At 43.0% G+C, this 19,058-nt stretch overlaps 1 protein-coding gene across 1 annotated transcript; it reads right to left on the bottom strand.

The window, feature by feature from the left end:
• Positions 1 to 58: 58 nt before the first annotated feature.
• Positions 59 to 14,931, bottom strand: LOC145406030 (uncharacterized). Its single transcript, XM_080277217.1, has 3 exons — positions 14,821 to 14,931; positions 5,233 to 5,345; positions 59 to 328 (listed from the first exon to the last, which is right to left on the bottom strand). Exons 1-3 carry the CDS (start codon positions 14,929 to 14,931, stop codon positions 100 to 102), a joined length of 453 nt encoding a protein of 150 aa, XP_080133343.1. The 3' UTR covers positions 59 to 99.
• Between the last annotated feature and the right edge of the window lie 4,127 nt (positions 14,932 to 19,058).

Raw genomic sequence — 19,058 nt, 5'->3', positions numbered from 1 at the left:
TATTGGTGCAGGGTCTGGTGGCGGGTGCATCATGAAGCTTCAGGGAGACATTGAGTGTGTGTGTGTGTGTGTGTGTGTGTGTGTGTGTGTGTGTGTGTGTTAGCGAAGTGTATTGGTGCAGGGTCTGGTGGCGGGCGCATCGTGGAGCTTGAGGGAGACATTGAGTGTATCGAGGAGCGTGGTGCGTCGCTGGTAGAGTTGACACTTGTACTGGCCCGTGTGGTTGGCGAGGAAGCCTTTGAAGACGAGGTAGGCGCGTGGCATGTGGTACCTGTTGCCCACCATGAACACTGTGTCGTCCATCCCCACGCCGCTGGGTAACTCCCAGCTGAAAGCCAACAACATATTGCTTTACTATCGACATTATTATTATTACTATTGTTATTATTATTATTATTATTGTTATTTTTATTATTATTATTGGTATTATTATTATTATTATTATTATTATTATTATTTATTACTATTATTATTATTATTATTATTATTATTATTTTTGGTATTATTATTATTAAGTGATGAGAAATAGGGAGGTGAGTATGGAAGTTAAGAAATCACTGCATGATAGTATTGTGATCCCTACCCTGACTTATGGAAGCGAGGCATGGACCTTGCAAGAGTGGAACAAGTCAAGAGTGAGAGCAGTGGAAATGAGTTACTTGAGAGGAGCATGTGGAGTGACGTGGAGGGACAGGTTGACGAATGAAGAAGTGAAGGAACGTTGTGGGGTGGATGTGGATGTGGTTGAGAAGATTAGGAGAAATACACTGAGGTGGTTTGGACATGTGGAGAGAATGGAGAATGAAAGACTGACTAAGAGGGTGTATGTAGGTGAGGTGGAGGGAGGGAGAGGGAGGGGTAGACCAAGGATGAGGTGGAGGGATGGAGTTGAGAGGTATATGAGGGAGGGGGGGGGTGAGTTGGGGAGAGGGTAGTCAAATGGTGGGTGACAGTGACTTGGAGGCGTTTTGTCTGCGGCCACCCTTTGCGGGATTAGGGCGTCGGGCTATAGATAGATAGATTATTATTATTATTATTATTATTATTTATTATTATTATTATTATTACTACTAATACTACTACTACTACTACTATTATTTTTGTTATTATTATTATTATTATTATTATTTTGTCACCCCCCACGCCGCTAGGTAACTCCCAGCTGAAAGGCAACAACATATTGGTTTAGTATCGACATTATTATTATTATTATTATTGTTATTATTATTATTATTATTATTATTATTATTATTATTATTTTTATCAGTGTCTGACGTCATCATTATTATTATTATTATTATTGTTATTATTTTTATTACGGCATTATTATTATTATTATTATTATTATTATTATTATTATTATTATCATAGTGTCTGACATCATCATTATTATTATTATTATTGTTATTATTTTTATTATTATTATTTTGTCACCCCCCACGCCGCTTGGTAACTCCCAACTGAAAGGCAACAAATATTGGTTTAGTATCTGATATCAGCATTATTATTATTATTATTGTTATTATTATTATTATTATTATTATTATTGTTATTATTAGTTATTATTATTATTATTACTACTACTACTACTACTACTACTGCTACTACTACTATTATTATTGTTATTATTATTATTATTATTATTATTATTATTATTATTATTATTTTGTCACCCCCTACGCCGCTTGGTAACTCCCAACTGAAAGGCAAGATATTGGTTTAGTATCTTGACATTAGCATTAATAATAATAATACTAATAATAATAATAATAATATTAATACTACTACTACTACTACTAATAATATTATTATTATTATTACTCATTGTTATTATTATTATTATTGTTATTATTATTATTATTACTCTATTATTATTATTATTATTATTATTATTATTGGTATTATCATTATCATCATCATTATTATAATCATCATTATTATTATTATTACTATTATTATTATTATTATTATTATTATCATCTGACATCATCATCATCATTATTATTTCATTTATCACCATCATCATTATCATCCGGACCTCCTTTCCCACCCTAGGGCAAGGGTGAGGAGTAGCAACGTCCAGACAGCCCAAATTTGCCCAATCCAGTGGGCCACGCTTCCATTCACTCACCATTCAAGCCCCCGGAATCCTAGCTGTATCTAATTTCATTTATTTATTTTTCTGGAGTTTTATACCGTGTACCCTTTTTTCGATAAGGGCTAAGGCGTTGCCCCTGGGTGGAGGACTTAGGTTTGGAGCGTGTAGCACTCTGTGACCGGATGCCCTTCCTGATGTATACCAGTGACCCTTGGGTGGACTTGAACCTCCGACCCTTCGTCCAGAGTGGAGTGCCAAAACCCACTGAGCCACGACTTATCGTTATCATAGTATTTTGCAACAACACCTGGCTGAAAAATAGCAGATAGTTGGACCAAATCTTTAGGATAAAAATACTTGGTAAATTTCGTTCATCATCATCATCATCAGTATCATCATGTATCTCCTCTCTTCCTATGTCTCCCGTCTTTCCTGTCACTTCTTAGTACTTTTCTTTCCTTTACAGGTGGCTTTGCATTGAGTGACAAGCCAACTGGTTTCCTGTAAGCCAAGAAACCATTTACAACGCTGGGTGGTAACCATATAACCAAACCATACGTGCTCCCTACGTGTCAGCAAGTGAGTTGGTGGAGGATTAGTGCCCCTCCCTGTAAAACAAATAACTCAGAGTCAGGTGGCCACCCCTTGGGATTATGGCGTCTGGCAATAAAAAAATAAAATCAAATCGTCAGTGTCATCATGTACCTGCTTATCCGAGTTCTTTTATACCCCAGGCTGCATATCTTTAGAGGTCGCTGCCCCAGAGTGGTTTCCCCCCAAGCATCAACCTATAGCTGTTCAATTGTTACAGGTTTTTTACGAATGGAGGACACCCGTAATCTGGCGTATGGATTATTTTTTTTTTTTATGTTTTTCCTTCCTCATAAAAAATACAAAATAAAAAGAAATCACCTTCATCATCATCATCATTATAATCACCAAAGCCATCAGTAACTCCCAAGTGACATATACGACAAACTTTATCATCATCATCATCATACTGTACTTTCAAACATCAGCCAGCCGCAGCGGAAGGCGGGACCCCAACTGCCTTCACTCTCTTCATCACCCCATGCAAGTTCGAGCCTCGCCCGGGCTGCCGCGCTGGGAGGGGTAGCTCCCTCCTGTAACCCTAGCGGGGCTATATAGTCCAATACAGGGCTTAGCTCGGAGGAACTCCATTTCTCCCATTTTCTTCATCACCGCAGCACTCTTTCCAGCTAAGGGGTGGGGTGAGGCAAATTAATTCAGGAAAAGGAGGAAAACAGATGTGGTGAACTGAACACAATGACAAAAACGCAGGAAAAAGCTGATACAGAGTCCGCGAAATCCTGTGACGTGTCTGTCGTTCTGACCGCCGTAACGGTCTTGCGTCACCGTATCTCATGAAGCGGTTATTACGTCACGTACTCAGAAATTTAAACGTTCATGACACATTACTTCGAAGCGTAGGGACCCGAGGCTAGGTAATTTTTAGTCCAGGAAGAGGGTAAGAGATCGTCTAGGAATGCCTTTAACTCAAACAGACGACCCGAGCGCTGTCAGAGGCGAAAGAAGTTAGGTCTCGTCACTTCCAGTAGTATAAGCTTTAGAACAAATCGCTAAGGAAAAAGTGCAACGGAGCGCTACACTGCCACTTAAAATACAGCTCTTAGACGGGATCAGACAGCAGAAACAGATCTCGTCACCTCCATTAGGTATAAGCTTTAGAATAAATCGCTAAGGAAAAGGTGCAACGAAGCGCTACATTGCCACTTAGAATACAGCTCTTAGACGCGATTAGACAGGAAAAACAGATACAGTATACAGCGATTTGCAAACACTCAGAGAGAGAGAGAGAGAGAGACCAGTGCACATCATCATATTACAAGGAACCGTCCCGGGATAAAGATTTTTTCCAGTGAGTCACTCCGTTGGCGGGAAGGTTGTTATCTGTTTCCCCGTAAAAGACGTTACCTTCCGTTTTCTGTTTGTCTTCAACGACCAGATATTTGAACGTTTGAAAAGAGGGGGAGAGAGCAAATTTAAGACGTAACTATCCACGTGTGCACATTTTTAGCGAAGTTGTATGTTATTTTACTGATCGTGGTATATTACTGAGGGTGGTACTGAGTGAACGTGGGGTTACTGAATGTGATGGTAATAGTAATGCGTAGTGTTGTTATTGTACTTACTGATGATTGTACTTAGGATTACAGTAGTGTGTGTGTGTGTGTGTGTGTGTGTGTGTGTGTGTGTGTGTGTGTGTGTTCTTACCTAATTGTATCTTTACAGGAATGAGTCAAGCTCGTACTGTCCCGTGTCTTAAACCATATTTATCGTACATATTCTTAAATTTGTGAATTGTTTTGGCACACACTATTTCATTCGGTAGTGCATTCCATTGATCAATTGCTCTATTTGGGAAACTAAATTTCCTTACGTCTTTATCGCCTCTCTTATGCAGTTTTTTTGCAGTGTCCTCTTGCTGATGCTTCCCCATAGGTTAAGTAATCATTTATGTCTATTTTCACCTTCCCTGATATGCATTTATATAGCATTATCATGTCACCCCTTTTCCTTCTCCCCTGTAGTGTGTGTGTGTGTGTGTGTGTGTGTGTGTGTGTGTGTGTGTGTGTGTGTGTGTGTGTACTTACTGAACATCGTAATCCTAGTAGTGCTTCTTGTCCTTAGTAATATACGTAAATAAAGGACGTAGCAGCTAGCAAAATTATGTTACTTTACTGAATGGAGTGCAGTGTACTTACGGAACGTGGCACCTACTTACAGAACGTGATGGCCGTTGACTGATTAAGGTGGTACTTACAGAACGTGATATAGTGTAGGTACTGAAGGGTGGCAGCTGGTAAATGCGGTACTTACGGAAGGTGGGAGGTACTCACGAAAGGAGAAAGGGACTTACTGATGGTGGGAGGTACTTACTGAAGGTTGTAGGTACTTACTGAAGGTTGTAGTTACTTACGGAAGGTGGGAGGTACCTACTGAAGGTGGAAGGTACTTACTGAAGGTGGGAGGTACTTACTGAAGGTGGGAGGTACTTACTGAACGCTTTAGGTACTTAAGGAAGGTGGGAAGTACTTACTGAACGTAGGTACTGACAACGTGGCAGTGTGTAACGGTGTAGCGGTACTTACTGAACGTGGTAGTCCCAGTAGTGCACAGTATCGTTGACGGTGACGGTACTGGCTTGGCAGAAGAGGTAACCACACTCCAGGAAAGGCACCAGACCGTTCACCTCACCAGCAGCCTGTCAGATACACAATACTATACTCCTTTCACCTTAACCTGGCCCAGATTTTCGTCCCTTTGCATCTAATTTCACGTAGCTCAGTGGCGGAGAAAGTGATAGGTTCAACATTTCCATAGCACTTCTTCGTGACTAGCATCATATTTTTTTTTTTAACGCCAGGAAGAAGGAACCAAAGGCCAGGAGCCCGCAAACTGTTCCTTCTAAGAGAGAGAGAGAAATTCAAGATCTGATCATTTCGAGATGCCTGGACACACTGCGTTTGAAAGACTGGAGATCATAGGAAGCAGGAAATAAAGACAGAGGGAGACAGTTCCAGAGTTGACCTGTTGCATTGTAATGTTAATCTACTGCTACACCTCAGCATTCAAGATGGAGAGATGGCAATTTGAGGCCAAGTTAGAGTGGAAAACGTAACAGCTATAGGCCTACTCCTTTTACTCCAACATGGCCAAAAATTGCCATCCCTCCATCTTGAATGCTGGGTTTGTAGCGACAGATTAACACTCAAATGTAGTGCTAGTCACGAAGAAGGGAAGATGTGGAGTTGTTGCATTGTCTTTTTCTGCCACTGAGCTACGTGAAATAAGCTGCAAAAGGACAAGAATCTGGGCTGTTAGATAATTCATCATTATCATCATCATCATCATCATCATCATCATCATCATCCGGACTTTCCTAGGGCAGGGTGAGGAGTAGCAATGTCCAGACAGCGCAAATTTACCCAGTCCAATGGGACATGCTTCCATTCACTCATCATTCAAGCCCCCGGAATCCTGGCTCTATCGGATACTCCAAAAACATTCACCACGTTTTGTAGCTTCACATAAACATATCCAGTAGAGTCAGGCCACCTTAAAAAGGGGTGCCAAATCTCACACACACACACACACACACACACACACACACACACACACACACACACACACACACACACACACACACACACACACACACACGTACATATATCCATTTTGATCTAGTGACAGTTCCTTGGCAATAGATAGCTAGACTGATAGATAGACAGTTCCTTAGCAGTGGATAGATAGACTGATATATAGACAATTCCTTAGCAGTAGATAGATAGACTGATCGATAGACAGTTCCTTAGCAATAGATTGATAGTCTGATCGATAGACAATTCCTTAGCAGTAGATGGATAGATTGAGACAATTCCTTAGCAATAGATAGATAGAAAGACAATTCCTTAGCAGTAGATAGATAGATTGATAGATAGACAATTCCTTAGCAGTAGATGGATAGATTGATAGATAGACAATTCCTCAGCTTCGTCTCCTTCCTTCTGTCTCTTCTCTCACACACCCATCTATAACATTCATCCATCCTCCTGGCCTATCACGCCTCATCCTGCCTTCACTACCACTCTCATATACCCTTTTACTACCCACCACTATCCATTCTGTCTATAACTTATCTATGCACAGCCAATTTTAGAATTTCCTTACTTCAGATATTCGATGGAACTCTTGTGTATATTTTCCTGTTCACTCTAGCCATCCCACACACAGTCTTCGTATTTCCACGGATCTCTTTCTTGTCACACTCACTGCATACCGACGCGTGGCAGTCAGACGCTGCTGTGGGCACCGACACACCTGTTTAATTAGCAGTGGCTTCATAACACCGGCCACTTATCTTCTGTGAACCATCCTGTCCTTCCCGTCCTTCACACATTTACCTCTTTCTGTTGCTACTCCAAGAACACGATACTTAAACTCTTTCAAAAATTGTAGTCTCTCTCCAGTCTCCATCCACTAGCACACCAGAAAGAGTCACTTCAACAGCATTCACTGCACTCGTATCTAGCTACATTTACATTCAAGCCACGCCGCTCACAGGCAGCCAGAGAGCTTTGAACCTGACTGCATTCATCCCGCACGGCACCATCTGTATACCTCGAGTCTGTTGTGCTCCACCCTTCACCATATGTCACCAGCACCTTACCCTTTCCATAGCTTTGGCTTTGACCTTTCACACCTCCAGAATATATATATATATATATAATGTGGTAGGTGGGGGCGCTCACCATCCACTCACTCAGTGTAGTGCTGCTGTCGGGTGTCTGTCCTTTCCTCTCCTTCATCCTTCTTTCCTTCCATCCTCTTCTGTCTTCCTTTCCTTCATTCTTTCCTTGTCCTTCTGCCTACGGGTAACTTTACACTCCCTCTACTGTCTTTCTTTCCTTCATTCTTTCCTCTTCCTTCTGCTTGTGGGTGACTCTACACTGAGTGACAAGCCAAATGGTTTCCTGTACACCAGGAAACCATTTACTACGCTGGGTGGTAACCATATAACCAAATTTTGGCGCCTGGTGGTTTAGTGGGTAATTATTGCACTCCAATCGGATTGAGCCGGTGAAGGTTTATATCCAAGGGATGGTTGGGGTTGATTGCTTATGTAATGCCACTCAGGGATAAGTGAGGCTGGTCACTCTCATCTTAAATGTCAGGACCAACTTGCCTTGCCCCGGGTTCCTACGCTCCTCTGTGGGGCGACATAGCATTGGATGATGATGATGATCATATATATATATATATATATATATATATATATATATATATATATATATATATATATATATATATATATATATATATGGTCTTCCATGTTCATTACTAAGATCATAAAAACTGTATAAAGGACTCAACAGGCATTTGCCTGAACCATTGATAATTAAACCCTTCATAATTCTCGTCTTTTAACCTTGTCCTCTGTGTATTAGCATTATCCCTCCCCTCTTCCCCTCCCTCCTCTCTTTTCCTTCATACCTGCCCTTCCGTCCCCTCCACGCCCCTCTCCCCTCCTTCTTGTCTCTTCCTTCGTATCTCCCCCTCCTTCCCCTCCCCTCACCCGCCTTCCCACGGGCCTATCTGACTCACCTAAACCCTTCCCGGCTGGAGGGTTTTTCCTAGCCAGCATCAGGAATAAAACCCAAAGACGTTAGTGTAGTAGAAAGGTCAGTGTAGTTCGTTTACGAGTCTGTCACCACGAGAGGCACTTCCTGAGGTGAATCAGGCGTAGATCATAATTATACCCAGTTCACACAAATGCCTGAAACGTAGCCAACACGTTCTTGATATTTCCGCTGAGAGAGAGAGAGAGAGAGAGAGAGAGAGGAGAAGAAAAAGAAAACACGTAGAGAACTGCATACAATTTCTCTTATTAAAGTTTTACCACAGTTTTGTAAGAGAGAGAGAGAGAGAGAAGAAGAAGAAGAAAATATCACGTAAAGAACTGCCTACAATTTCTTATCAAAGTGTTACCACAGAATTTTAAGAGAGAGAGAGAGAGAGAGAGTACTGAAGCGAACGTATGCGTGAAAAAAGCAGATTTCCCTATTGCCACCCTGCTATGAGAGAGAGAGGGAGAGAGAGAGAGAGATGTTTCGTGGATGAAAGAGGCGCAACCGATTTCTCACCCTATGCCATTAGGGTAAGGGGTGGTGGTGAGGGTGAGGGTTAGGGGGTGGTGGTGAGGGTGAGGGTAAGGGGGTGGTGGTGAGGGTGAGGGTAAGGGGGTGGTGGTGAGGGTGAGGGTAAGGGGGTGGTGGTGAGGGTGAGGGTAAGGGGGTGGTGGTGAGGGTGAGGGTAAGGGGGTGGTGGTGAGGGTGAGGGTGAGGGGGTAGTGGTGAGGGTGAGGGTAAGGGGGTGGTGGTGAGGGTAAGGGGGTGGTGGTGAGGGTAAGGGTAAGGGGGTGGTGGTGAGGGTGAGGGTAAGGGGGTGGTGGTGAGGGTGAGGGTAAGGGGGTGGTGGTGAGGGTAAGGGGGTGGTGGTGAGGGTGAGGGTAAGGGGGTGGTGGTGAGAGTGAGGGTAAGGGGGTGGTGGTGAGGGTGAGGGTAAGGGGGTGGTGGTGAGGGTGAGGGTAAGGGGGTGGTGGTGAGAGTGAGGGTAAGGGGGTGGTGGTGAGAGTGAGGGTAAGGGGGTGGTGGTGAGGGTGAGGGTAAGGGGGTGGTGGTGAGAGTGAGGGTAAGGGGGTGGTGAGGGTGAGGGTAAGGGGGTGGTGGTGAGGGTGAGGGTAAGGGGGTGGTGGTGAGGGTGAGGGTAAGGGGGTGGTGGTGAGAGTGAGGGTAAGGGGGTGGTGGTGAGGGTGAGGGTAAGGGGGTGGTGGTGGTGGTGAGGGTGAGGGTGAGAGGGTAGTGGTGGTGGTGAGGGTGAGTGAGGGAGGATAGTAGTGGGAGTAAGTGTAAAGGAGTAATAGTGTGTGTGTGTGTGTGTGTAGGGGGGGTTAAACGTCAATAACCCAGCAGCAAGACAATCACAACTACTTAGTAACGCACCACAATCACTACCACACTCAATAACGCACCACAATCACTACCACACTCAATAACGCACCACAATCACTACCACACTCAATAACGCGCCACAATCACTACCACACTCAATAACGCACCACAATCACTACCACACTCAGTAACGCACCACAATCACTACCACACTCAATAACGCACCACAATCACTACCACACTCAATAACGCATCAATCACCACTACACTCAATAACGCACCACAATCACCACTACACTCAATAACCCGCCACAGTCACTACCACTACTCAATAACGCGCCACAATCACCACTACACTCAATAACGCGCCACAGTCACCACTACTCAATAACGCGCCACAATCACCACTACTCAATAACGCGCCACAATCACCACTACACTCAATAACGCGCCACAATCACCACTACTCAGTAACGCGCCACAATCACCACTGCACTCAAATAACGCGCCACAATCACTACCACACTCAGTAACGCGCCACAATCACCACCACACTCAATAACGTACCACAATCACCACCACACTCAATAACGCGCCACAATCACTACCACACTCAATAACGCGCCACAATCACCACTACTCAATAACGCGCCAGTGTTTATGTTTGAGTGCGTTTGGTGTTAGCTGTTTTGATGGCAACTAGAATCTCTCTCTCTCTCTCTAATCTTCTACGGTTCAAAAGTAAGTATACATTAAGGTTTGAATATCATGTAACAGTATGAAAGTCTGTATATATGTAACTCTCTCTCTCTCTCTCTCTCTCTAATCTTCTACGGTTCAAAAGTAAGTATACATGAAGGTTTGAATATCATGTAACAGTATGAAGGTCTGTATATATGTAACTCTCTCTCTCATCTAAAGACCAATAGACTAAAACCTTAAAAAAAAAAGCAAAATAAAGACAATCAATAAGTTTTTCATGCCGAGAGAGAGAGAGAGAGAGAGAGAGAGGGAGCGTCGCATTCCTTCGTCGGTGGGACCCGCATGCAAGCACTTTCTCTTTTTTTATTTATTTTTTCACTTTTTTCGTTCCTAGAGGTGTGTTATTCGTGTTCTTGGTGCGGTAAAGCTTCCTCACCCCTGTCTTCCTCACCTCCGTCTTCCTCACCTCCGTCTTCCTCACCTGTCTTCCTCACCCCTGTCTTCCTCACCCCTGTCTTCCTCACTCCTGTCTTCCTCACCCCTGTCTTCCTCACCTCTGTCTTCCTCACTCCTGTCTTCCTCACCCCTGTCTTCCTCACTCCTGTCTTCCTCACCCCTGTCTTCCTCACCCCTGTCTTCCTCACTCCTGTCTTCCTCACCCCTGTCTTCCTCACCCCTGTCTTCCTTACTCCTGTCTTCCTCACCCCTGTCATCCTCACCCCTGTCTTCCTCACCTCTGTCTTCCTCACTCCTGTCTTCCTCACCCCTGTCTTCCTCACCCCTGTCTTCCTCACCTCTGTCTTCCTCACTCCTGTCTTCCTCACCTCTGTCTTCCTCACTCCTGTCTTCCTCACTCCTGTCTTCCTCACCTCTGTCTTCCTCACCTGTCGTCCTCACCTCTGGCATGGTTTTCCTAGTGTAGGCCCGTTTTCTTATACCTGCCTCACACCTGATATTCTTTAGGCTAATTGTTTTTATGCATTTGTTACATTATTATTATTATGATTATTATTATTATTATTATTATTGACCTAGCTCCATGCTCCTACGTTCCTGTTACGGCAAATGAGGAGAACATGGATTATTATTATTATTATTATTATTATTATTAAAGCTTTCAACATCCCTGTGGAAAGTTTTCTTGTTTTTGTCTATTATCAGTAAAACTTGCCAGATCCCTGTGCGAAAGTTTGCTATTAGCCTTGTTAGATATACCGTAGCCTTGTTAGATGTAGTTAGCCTTTGTTAAATATAGCCCTTGTTAGATATAGCCTGTGTTAGGAGTTAATGGATTAATGTACGGTGTCTCTCTCTCTCCCCCCCTCTCTCTCTGTCATAATAATAATAATAATAATAATAATAATAGTAGTAATAATACACTAAACAGATCACTAAAGCACTTTCTAACTCAACGAGAATAATGCCCGTAGCCTTAAACTGTGCAAGAGTTAACCGTTACTCCCAGTCCTTCATTTATGCAACAGGTCAACTCTGGAACTGTCTCCCTCTGTCTGTATTTCCTGCTGCCTATGATCTCCAGTCTTTCAGACGCAGTGTGTCCAGGCATCTCGAAATGATCGGATCTTGAATTTGGCTCTTTCTTGTATTTTGTTTTTCTCTTGGAGGGAATTGTTACTGCGGGCTCATGGCCTTTGGTTCCTTCTTCCTAGCATAAAAATAAAAAAAAAACTAGCCCTATCTGTCTGTATCTTTTGGTAGTCTTAACGCACGACAGGCAGAGGACTGGTAAGCGATTGAACTCAGCTTTACGACCTGGAAGGGTTAGAGATAGCTTTAATTTCACTACTACTGGGCGTCAGTTTGGTTGAGATAGCTTTAATTTCTTTACTACTGAGCCTCCTTCAGACTTGTAATGCTTTGAGCTAGCTTTATTTTCTTCACTACTGAAGAGGATGGAAAGCGGGAGACGGACGAGGAGAGTGTATGTGAGTGAGGTGGAAGGGGAGCGAGGGAGGGGAAGGCCAAGGATGAGATGGAGGGATGGAGTGGAGGTACGGTACATGAGAGAGGGGTGTGTGTGAATTGGGAGCAGGGCAGTGAAATGGCGGGGGACAAGGTGACGTGGAGGCGATTTGTTTGTGGCCACCCCATATAAGGGATTAAGGCGTCTGGCAATAGATAGATAGATAGATTACTGACCGTTCGTCCGAATTTTAAAAGTTTGGGTGAGATAGCTTTAATTTCTTTACTTCTTGGCGTCCTTCAAACTATGTATACTTTGAGCTAGCTTTAAATTATTTCTTTAGTACTGGGCTTCCTTCCCAATTTCAATACTGTGAGCTAGCTTTAATTTCTGTACTACTGGGCTTCCTTCCCAATTTCAATACTGTGAGCTAGCTTTAATATCTTTACTACTGGGCGTCCCTCCGAACTTTAATAGAGTGGGTGAGCTAGCTTTAATTTCTTTACAACTGGACGTCCTGCATTGTAATACTTTGAGCAGGCTTTAATTTCTTTACCACTGGGCCTCCTTCAGAATATTTATACTCTGAGCTAGCTTTAATTTCTTTACTATTGGGCGTCCGTCCGAATTTTAACCCCATTGCCCCCCACGTCCCCAGTATAGGACGGAACTGGGCATTTTCAGAATTTAATAAGGAAGGGAACTCCGGGGTAGAGACCTATGAGCTTCGCGACTATGGGCCGACAGGCGGAGGGCGGCACGTGTAGCACCCTTCCAGCAAAATCCCTCAACTCTGGCGGTATGGGGTTAATGGTTTGGTGGTCTGCACACACACACACACACACACACACACACACACACACACACACACGTCATCGCAGCGAAGTATATAAATAGTTATTGTACCGACTCTCGTGTGTGTGTGTGTGTGTGTGTGTGTGTGTGTGTGTGTGAGAGAGAGAGAGAGAGAGAGACAGACAGACAGACAGAGAAGTCATCGCAGTGAAGTTTTTAAATAATGTACCGAGTCGTGTGTGTGTGTGTGAGAGAGAGAGAGAGGGGGGGGGGTCACCGCAACAAAGTATATAAATAGCTACTGTACCGACTCGTGTGTGTGTGTGTGTGTGTGTGTGTGTGTGTGTGTGTGTGTGTGTGTGTGTGTTTTAGAGAGAGAGAGAGAGTTTAATATTGTACCGACTCATGTTCTAATTACGTTAAATCAGCTTTTTGCGTCTCACGGTGTGATAGCCTTGGTTAGATATTATTATTATTATTATTATTACTGCTACTACTACTACTACTACTACCACCATTATTATCATTATCATCATCATCATTATTATTATTATTATTATTACTGTATTCTGTAGCTAACCATGAGATTGCTTAAACACCCAGACCTGTTTATAGAGACTGGAAATATGGCGAAAAACCCGTTGATTTAAAGTTATAACTGCCAAAAGTATCTTAGCATCAGCAGCAGTCAGTTATCACCATCATCATCATTATCGTCATTATCAACGTCATCATCATCATTATCGTCATTATCAGCGTCATCATCATCGTCATCATCATCATCATTATTACTATCGTCATTATCATCATTATCGTCATTATCAGCGTCATCATCATCATTGTCATCGTTATCATCATTATCAACGTCATCATCATTATCGTCATTATCAGCGTGATCATCATGGTCATCATCACCAACATCTTTATCATCACTATCATCATCATCATCATCGTCATCATTATCATCATTGTCAACGTCATCATCATTATTATTTTCGTCATTATTTATTTATTGCAACTAAGGAAAGACTTGTTGCATAAAGGAGTTAGTGAAGGCTGTATCGCCATGTGGGTGAGTGGTACAGGGGTGTTGCCTAAGCTGCCCTGGAAACTAACTCTGGTATCATACTAAGTTTTCAAGAACTGTGTATACTGTATATCAAATGGATCTTTTAGTGGCTATTGTATTTATTTATTTATTGTGTTTATTTGTTTAGTGTTTATTATTTATTGTTTTATTTTATTTAGTGGCTATCCTGTTTATTTCTCCCTCACAAACCAACCTTGCTGACAATTTTTTCTTTGTCGGCGTAAAATCACTGCTTTGGAAAATATGGCAACACCTTGAAAATATTCATGGATCCGCCCTTCATCTCCTCCCCTTGTCCCCCCAAAAAATAATAATAATAACAATATAACCTTAATAAGTCTTTGGATGCATGGTAGAAAGGACAAGAACGATACTCTGTTCATTTTAACAAGGCCTAAAATTACCATCTCTTCTCCCTACTAAACCGTAATAGGAAAGTAACACTAAAATAGAATGCTAGTCATGAAGAAGCGCTGTGAAGTAGATGAAGTATTGTTTTAGTGTTTCAGTGAATTATATGATGTAAAAGGACGAAAATTCATGTTAAAATGAACGAAGTATAGGCACATCATGCAGTCCACCATCATCTGTTTAGTGGATAGGGAGGGAGATGAGGGACGTTTGTATAACCGGTAAGTGTCACAGGTCGATTGTATCAGTGCCACCACGTGAAGGCGTCATGGGATTTGTTTAGGCAGAAATGGCGATTGCAACTGACCTGGTCTCCGGTGAGAGGGATGGACGAGGTGATGGATAAGAGGTGGTTGGATCCCGCTGCACCACCACACACCACACTCATCACCACCACCACCACTGCCAACATCACCATCTTCACCCTACACATACCGCACACACCGTTACTCCTCACTAATTACTTGTATCTATCCACCCTTCACAAACAAGAGATAGTCTGCCTGCCGAGAACGTTTAGCTGTGTGTACCGGTGTTTACGTTTGGTAGAGTTCACTAGTCTGGCGTGTGTTGAATGTCGTGCATATATAGATCATTCGCTACAGTGTGAGTGCTCGCAAACTATTCACATGTAGCATTCTTTGTGCCACTCACACGCGAAAGGCAGTGTATACGTGAAAAACGCTAAATATATATCGGTATTCTAAGCAGTACTCAAAGATACGGTGAGATTGGAATGTCGTTGAATATCGTACTTGTATATCACTCGATCCACAATGTTTCTGTTTACACACGATATTTATCAGTCCTTACGCCACTCGCGAAGGAAAGGTAGCGTATGTGTGGCCAGAAGTCTCAATTGCACCAGTGTTAGTGATGCTCAAAGATGTGATAGAGGTTGAATATCCTTTGGCTGTCCCGGGTCAGGAAAGCATGAAGAAGGCACTTGGGGAGAGACGTTACACAACCTCCCTCTGCAACCGCTGGGCGCATACTGACTGCCTGGCTGCTTGTATGAGTGTAGCCTTACCGGAATGCACGTCCGCGGCGCGTGCCCGGGCTGACAGTGACATGTGCACCCACTCCTTAAACACGCCCACCCCACCCAGTCCTGAACCACACCCACCCCACCCACTCCTGAAACACACCCACTCCTGAAACATCTGAGGCTGCCTGTCATTGTCTTCACCTTTTTGCCCTTTTAACTCACGCATTTAAATTTTTATTGTATATTCTTGCATTTCTCGCTCCCCCGACTTAACATGTGCGGTGGTGGTGTGGTGATAACACGTGCGGTGGTGGTGTGGTGTGTTGTGTCATGTGGCTCGTTTCGTTTCGTTTTTTCTTGCATGCGCCGGCCTTGGTCATCTAATGGCGGCTGTCCATGCTGCTCGATCTCTGGCAGCTTCCCTGTTTAGTCCCTTTATCCCTGAGGTCACACTCAATGATCTCGTCCCAGGTCTTTTTCGGTCTGCCTCTCGCAACCCCACCCCCAGCATTTCTACTTCTCACTTTCTGGCTGAGGCCACGGATAAGATGGAGGGATGGATTGGAGAGGTATATGAGAGAGGGGGGTGTGAGTTGGGAGCAGGGCAGGAAAATGGTGGGGGACGGCGACGTGGAGGCGATTTGTTTGTGGCCACCCCGTATGGGATTAAGGCGTCTGACAATAGATAGATAGATAGACTTTCTGCCCCAGTTATCATCCCCCATCTTCTCTTGTGTTTTGTGGTATGTGGTGAGATAGCCTTTGTAGTGTGGTTTGTACTTCTTTATGTGGTGTGTGTGTGTGTGTGTGTGTGTGTGTGTGTTTAGATAGCAGAACAGAGGAAGGAAAAACAAATGAATTAAAGAAGATAATCCATACACCAGATTACAGATGTCCTCCTTCATAAAAAAATCCGTAACATTTGGACTTGAACAGCTGTAGGTTGAAGTTTGGGGGGAACAACTCTATAGTGTGTTATTTAGTGCTGTGTGGTACCGTATGTAGTGTGTTATGTGATGTGCTATATGGTGTGTGAAGTGGTATGTATTACGTGGTGTGGTATTTGGTGTTGTGTGGTATTATAAGTGTGGTGGTGGTAACGTATTGTGCGGTGTGTTATGTATGTGTTTGTTTTGTGGTGTTATGCATGGTGTGTGTGGTGTTATGGATGTAGTGTGTTGTGTTATGTGTTGTGTTAAGATATGGGTATGCGGTGTTATGCCTGGTGTGTGTGATGTTATGGATGTAGTGTGTTGTGGTATTGTGTTAAGATATGGGTATGTGGTGTTATGCATGGTGTGTGGTGTGTTATGGATGTAGTGTGTTGTGGTATTGTGTTGTGTTAAGATATGGGTATGTGGTGTTATGCATGGTGTGTGGTGTGTTATGGATGTAGTGTGTTGTGGTATGTATTGCGTTATGGTATGGGTATGTGGTGTTATGTGTTCCTGGTGTAAGAGAGGGGTCATGTTGGGAAGGAAAAGGGAAAAAGAGTATCAGGATTTACACACTTAACGCGAAATAAGCTGGGCACAGTAGGGCGTCCTGTATGTGTGTGTGTGTGTGTGTGTGTGTGTGTGTGTGAGAGAGAGAGAGAGAGAGAGAGAGAGAAGGAAAAGGGAAAAGAGTGAGCCTGGGCAAAGTAGGGCATCCTGTATGTGTTTGTGTGACGTGTGTGTGTGTGTGTGTGTGTGTGTGAGAGAGAGAGAGAGAGAGAGAGAGAGAGAGAGAGAGAGAGAGAGAGAGAAGAAAAAGAGTGAGCCTGGGCAAAGTAGGGCATCCTGTGTGTGTTTGTGTGACGGTCCTTCCCTTCTGGTGGATTCCCGGAAGGTGATGGCAAGGCGGCGGAAATGACGCTGATGAATGGACGCGAGCTGGTATAGGCAGGAAAATAACGCACAGGGAAAAGCAGGAAAATAAAGTGCGTAAGTGAAATAAAGTGCGTAAGTGAAAGTGCGTAAGTGAAATAAAGTGCGTAAGTGAAAGAATGTGCGTAAGTGAAAGAATGTGCGTAAGTGAAAGAATGTGCGTAAGTGAAAGAAAGTGTGTAAGTGAAATAAAGTGCGTAAGTGAAAGAATGTGCGTAAGTGAAAGAATGTGCGTAAGTGAAAGAAAGTGCGTAAGTAAAATAAAGTGCGTAAGTAAAATAAAGTGCGTAAGTAAAATAAAGTGCGTAAGTAAAATAAAGTGCGTAAGTAAAATAAAGTGCGTAAGTAAAATAAAGTGCGTAAGTAAAATAAAGTGCGTAAGTAAAATAAAGTGCGTAAGTAAAATAAAGTGCGTAAGTAAAATAAAGTGCGTAAGTAAAATAAAGTGCGTAAGGAAAATAAAGTGCGTAAGGAAAATAAAGTGCGTAAGTGCGTAGGGAAAATAAAGTGCGTAAGGAAAATAAAGTGCGTAAGTAAAATAAAGTGCGTAAGGAAAATAAAGTGCGTAAGTAAAATAAAGTGCGTAAGGAAAATAAAGTGCGTAAGGAAAATAAAGTGCGTAAGTAAAATAAAGTGCGTAGGGAAAATAAAGTGCGTAAGGAAAATAAAGTGCGTAAGGAAAATAAAGTGCGTAAGTGAAATAAAGTGCGTAAGGAAAATAAAGTGCGTAAGTAAAATAAAGTGCGTAGGTAAAGTGCGTAAAGAAAATAAAGTGCGTAAGGCGTAATCTATCCCTTAATTACTGTCAGTCATTAATTTAACAGCTGTAATTATTTGACCATGCGAAGAGGATGGAGAGCGAGAGACTAACGAGGAGTGTGTGGGGTGGAGGGGGGGAGAGGGAGAGGGAGGCCAAGGATGAGATGGAATGATGGAGTGGAATTGTATATGAGAGAGGGGTGTGAGCTGGAGGGGAGGGCAGTGAAGTGGCGGGGGACAGGGTGACATGGAGGCGATTTGTTTGTGGCCACCCCTTACTGAACTGAGGCGTCTGGCGATAAATAGATAGAACTCTTAGATCCTGCATCCTACAATAAGGAGTGCAGTTAGCAATGGTATGGCAGAGTGGAGGGCTGATTTGACTAGTAACCAAGGAGAATCATTCCTACCTCATATCTCTGAATTTCCCACACCCACAACGTAATATTGGGGTTGAGAGAGTGAGCCAGTTCCCTCAGATGAAGGCAGAGGGACTTAAGAAAGATTAGAGAAAGAGATAAAGTGCTTAACAATATTTATGGATTAGAGAAAGATAAAGTGGTTAGCAATAGAGAAGGCTTAGAGAAAGAGAGAAAGTTCCTAGCAAGAGAAAGGACTACCAGAGAGAGAGAGTCAAAATCGAAATTCCTGTCGTCGTCTCCAGCCTCTCTATGGATTTCAGAAATAAAAAATATATATCTATAATTAGAAGTAGGTGACAACTTCCTCTCTCTCTCTCTCTCTGTTTTTTTGCCAAGTATTATTGTCATCAGCGTCGGTGGCTCTAGATTCACAAGACTAATTTTCAAAGTTCATGAGAGAGAGAGAGAGACGTATCATTGTCATCATCGTAGGTGGCTCTAGATTCACGAAGCTAATTTTCAAAGTTCATGAAAGAGAGAGAGAGAGTGAGAGAGAGACGTATCATTA

This window comes from Coenobita brevimanus, chromosome 69 (genome assembly GCF_032717465.1).
Source record: "Coenobita brevimanus isolate Jiangsu-jjx chromosome 69, ASM3271746v2, whole genome shotgun sequence".
In the NCBI taxonomy this organism is placed as follows: domain Eukaryota; kingdom Metazoa; phylum Arthropoda; class Malacostraca; order Decapoda; family Coenobitidae; genus Coenobita; species Coenobita brevimanus.
Note: the sequence above shows the minus strand (reverse complement) of the source record. Positions and strands in the feature narration are given on the sequence as shown.

Coding starts and splice junctions, on each gene's coding strand:
- LOC145406030 (XM_080277217.1), bottom strand. CDS start 14,931: ATGGTGATGTTGGCAGTGGTGGTGGTGGTGATGAGTGTGGTGTGTGGT. Junction 5,346..14,820: donor TCCCTCTCACCGGAGACCAG/GTCAGTTGCAAT, acceptor TGTATCTGACAG/GCTGCTGGTGAGGTGAACGG. Junction 329..5,232: donor TACTGGGACTACCACGTTCA/GTAAGTACCGCT, acceptor GTTGGCTTTCAG/CTGGGAGTTACCCAGCGGCG.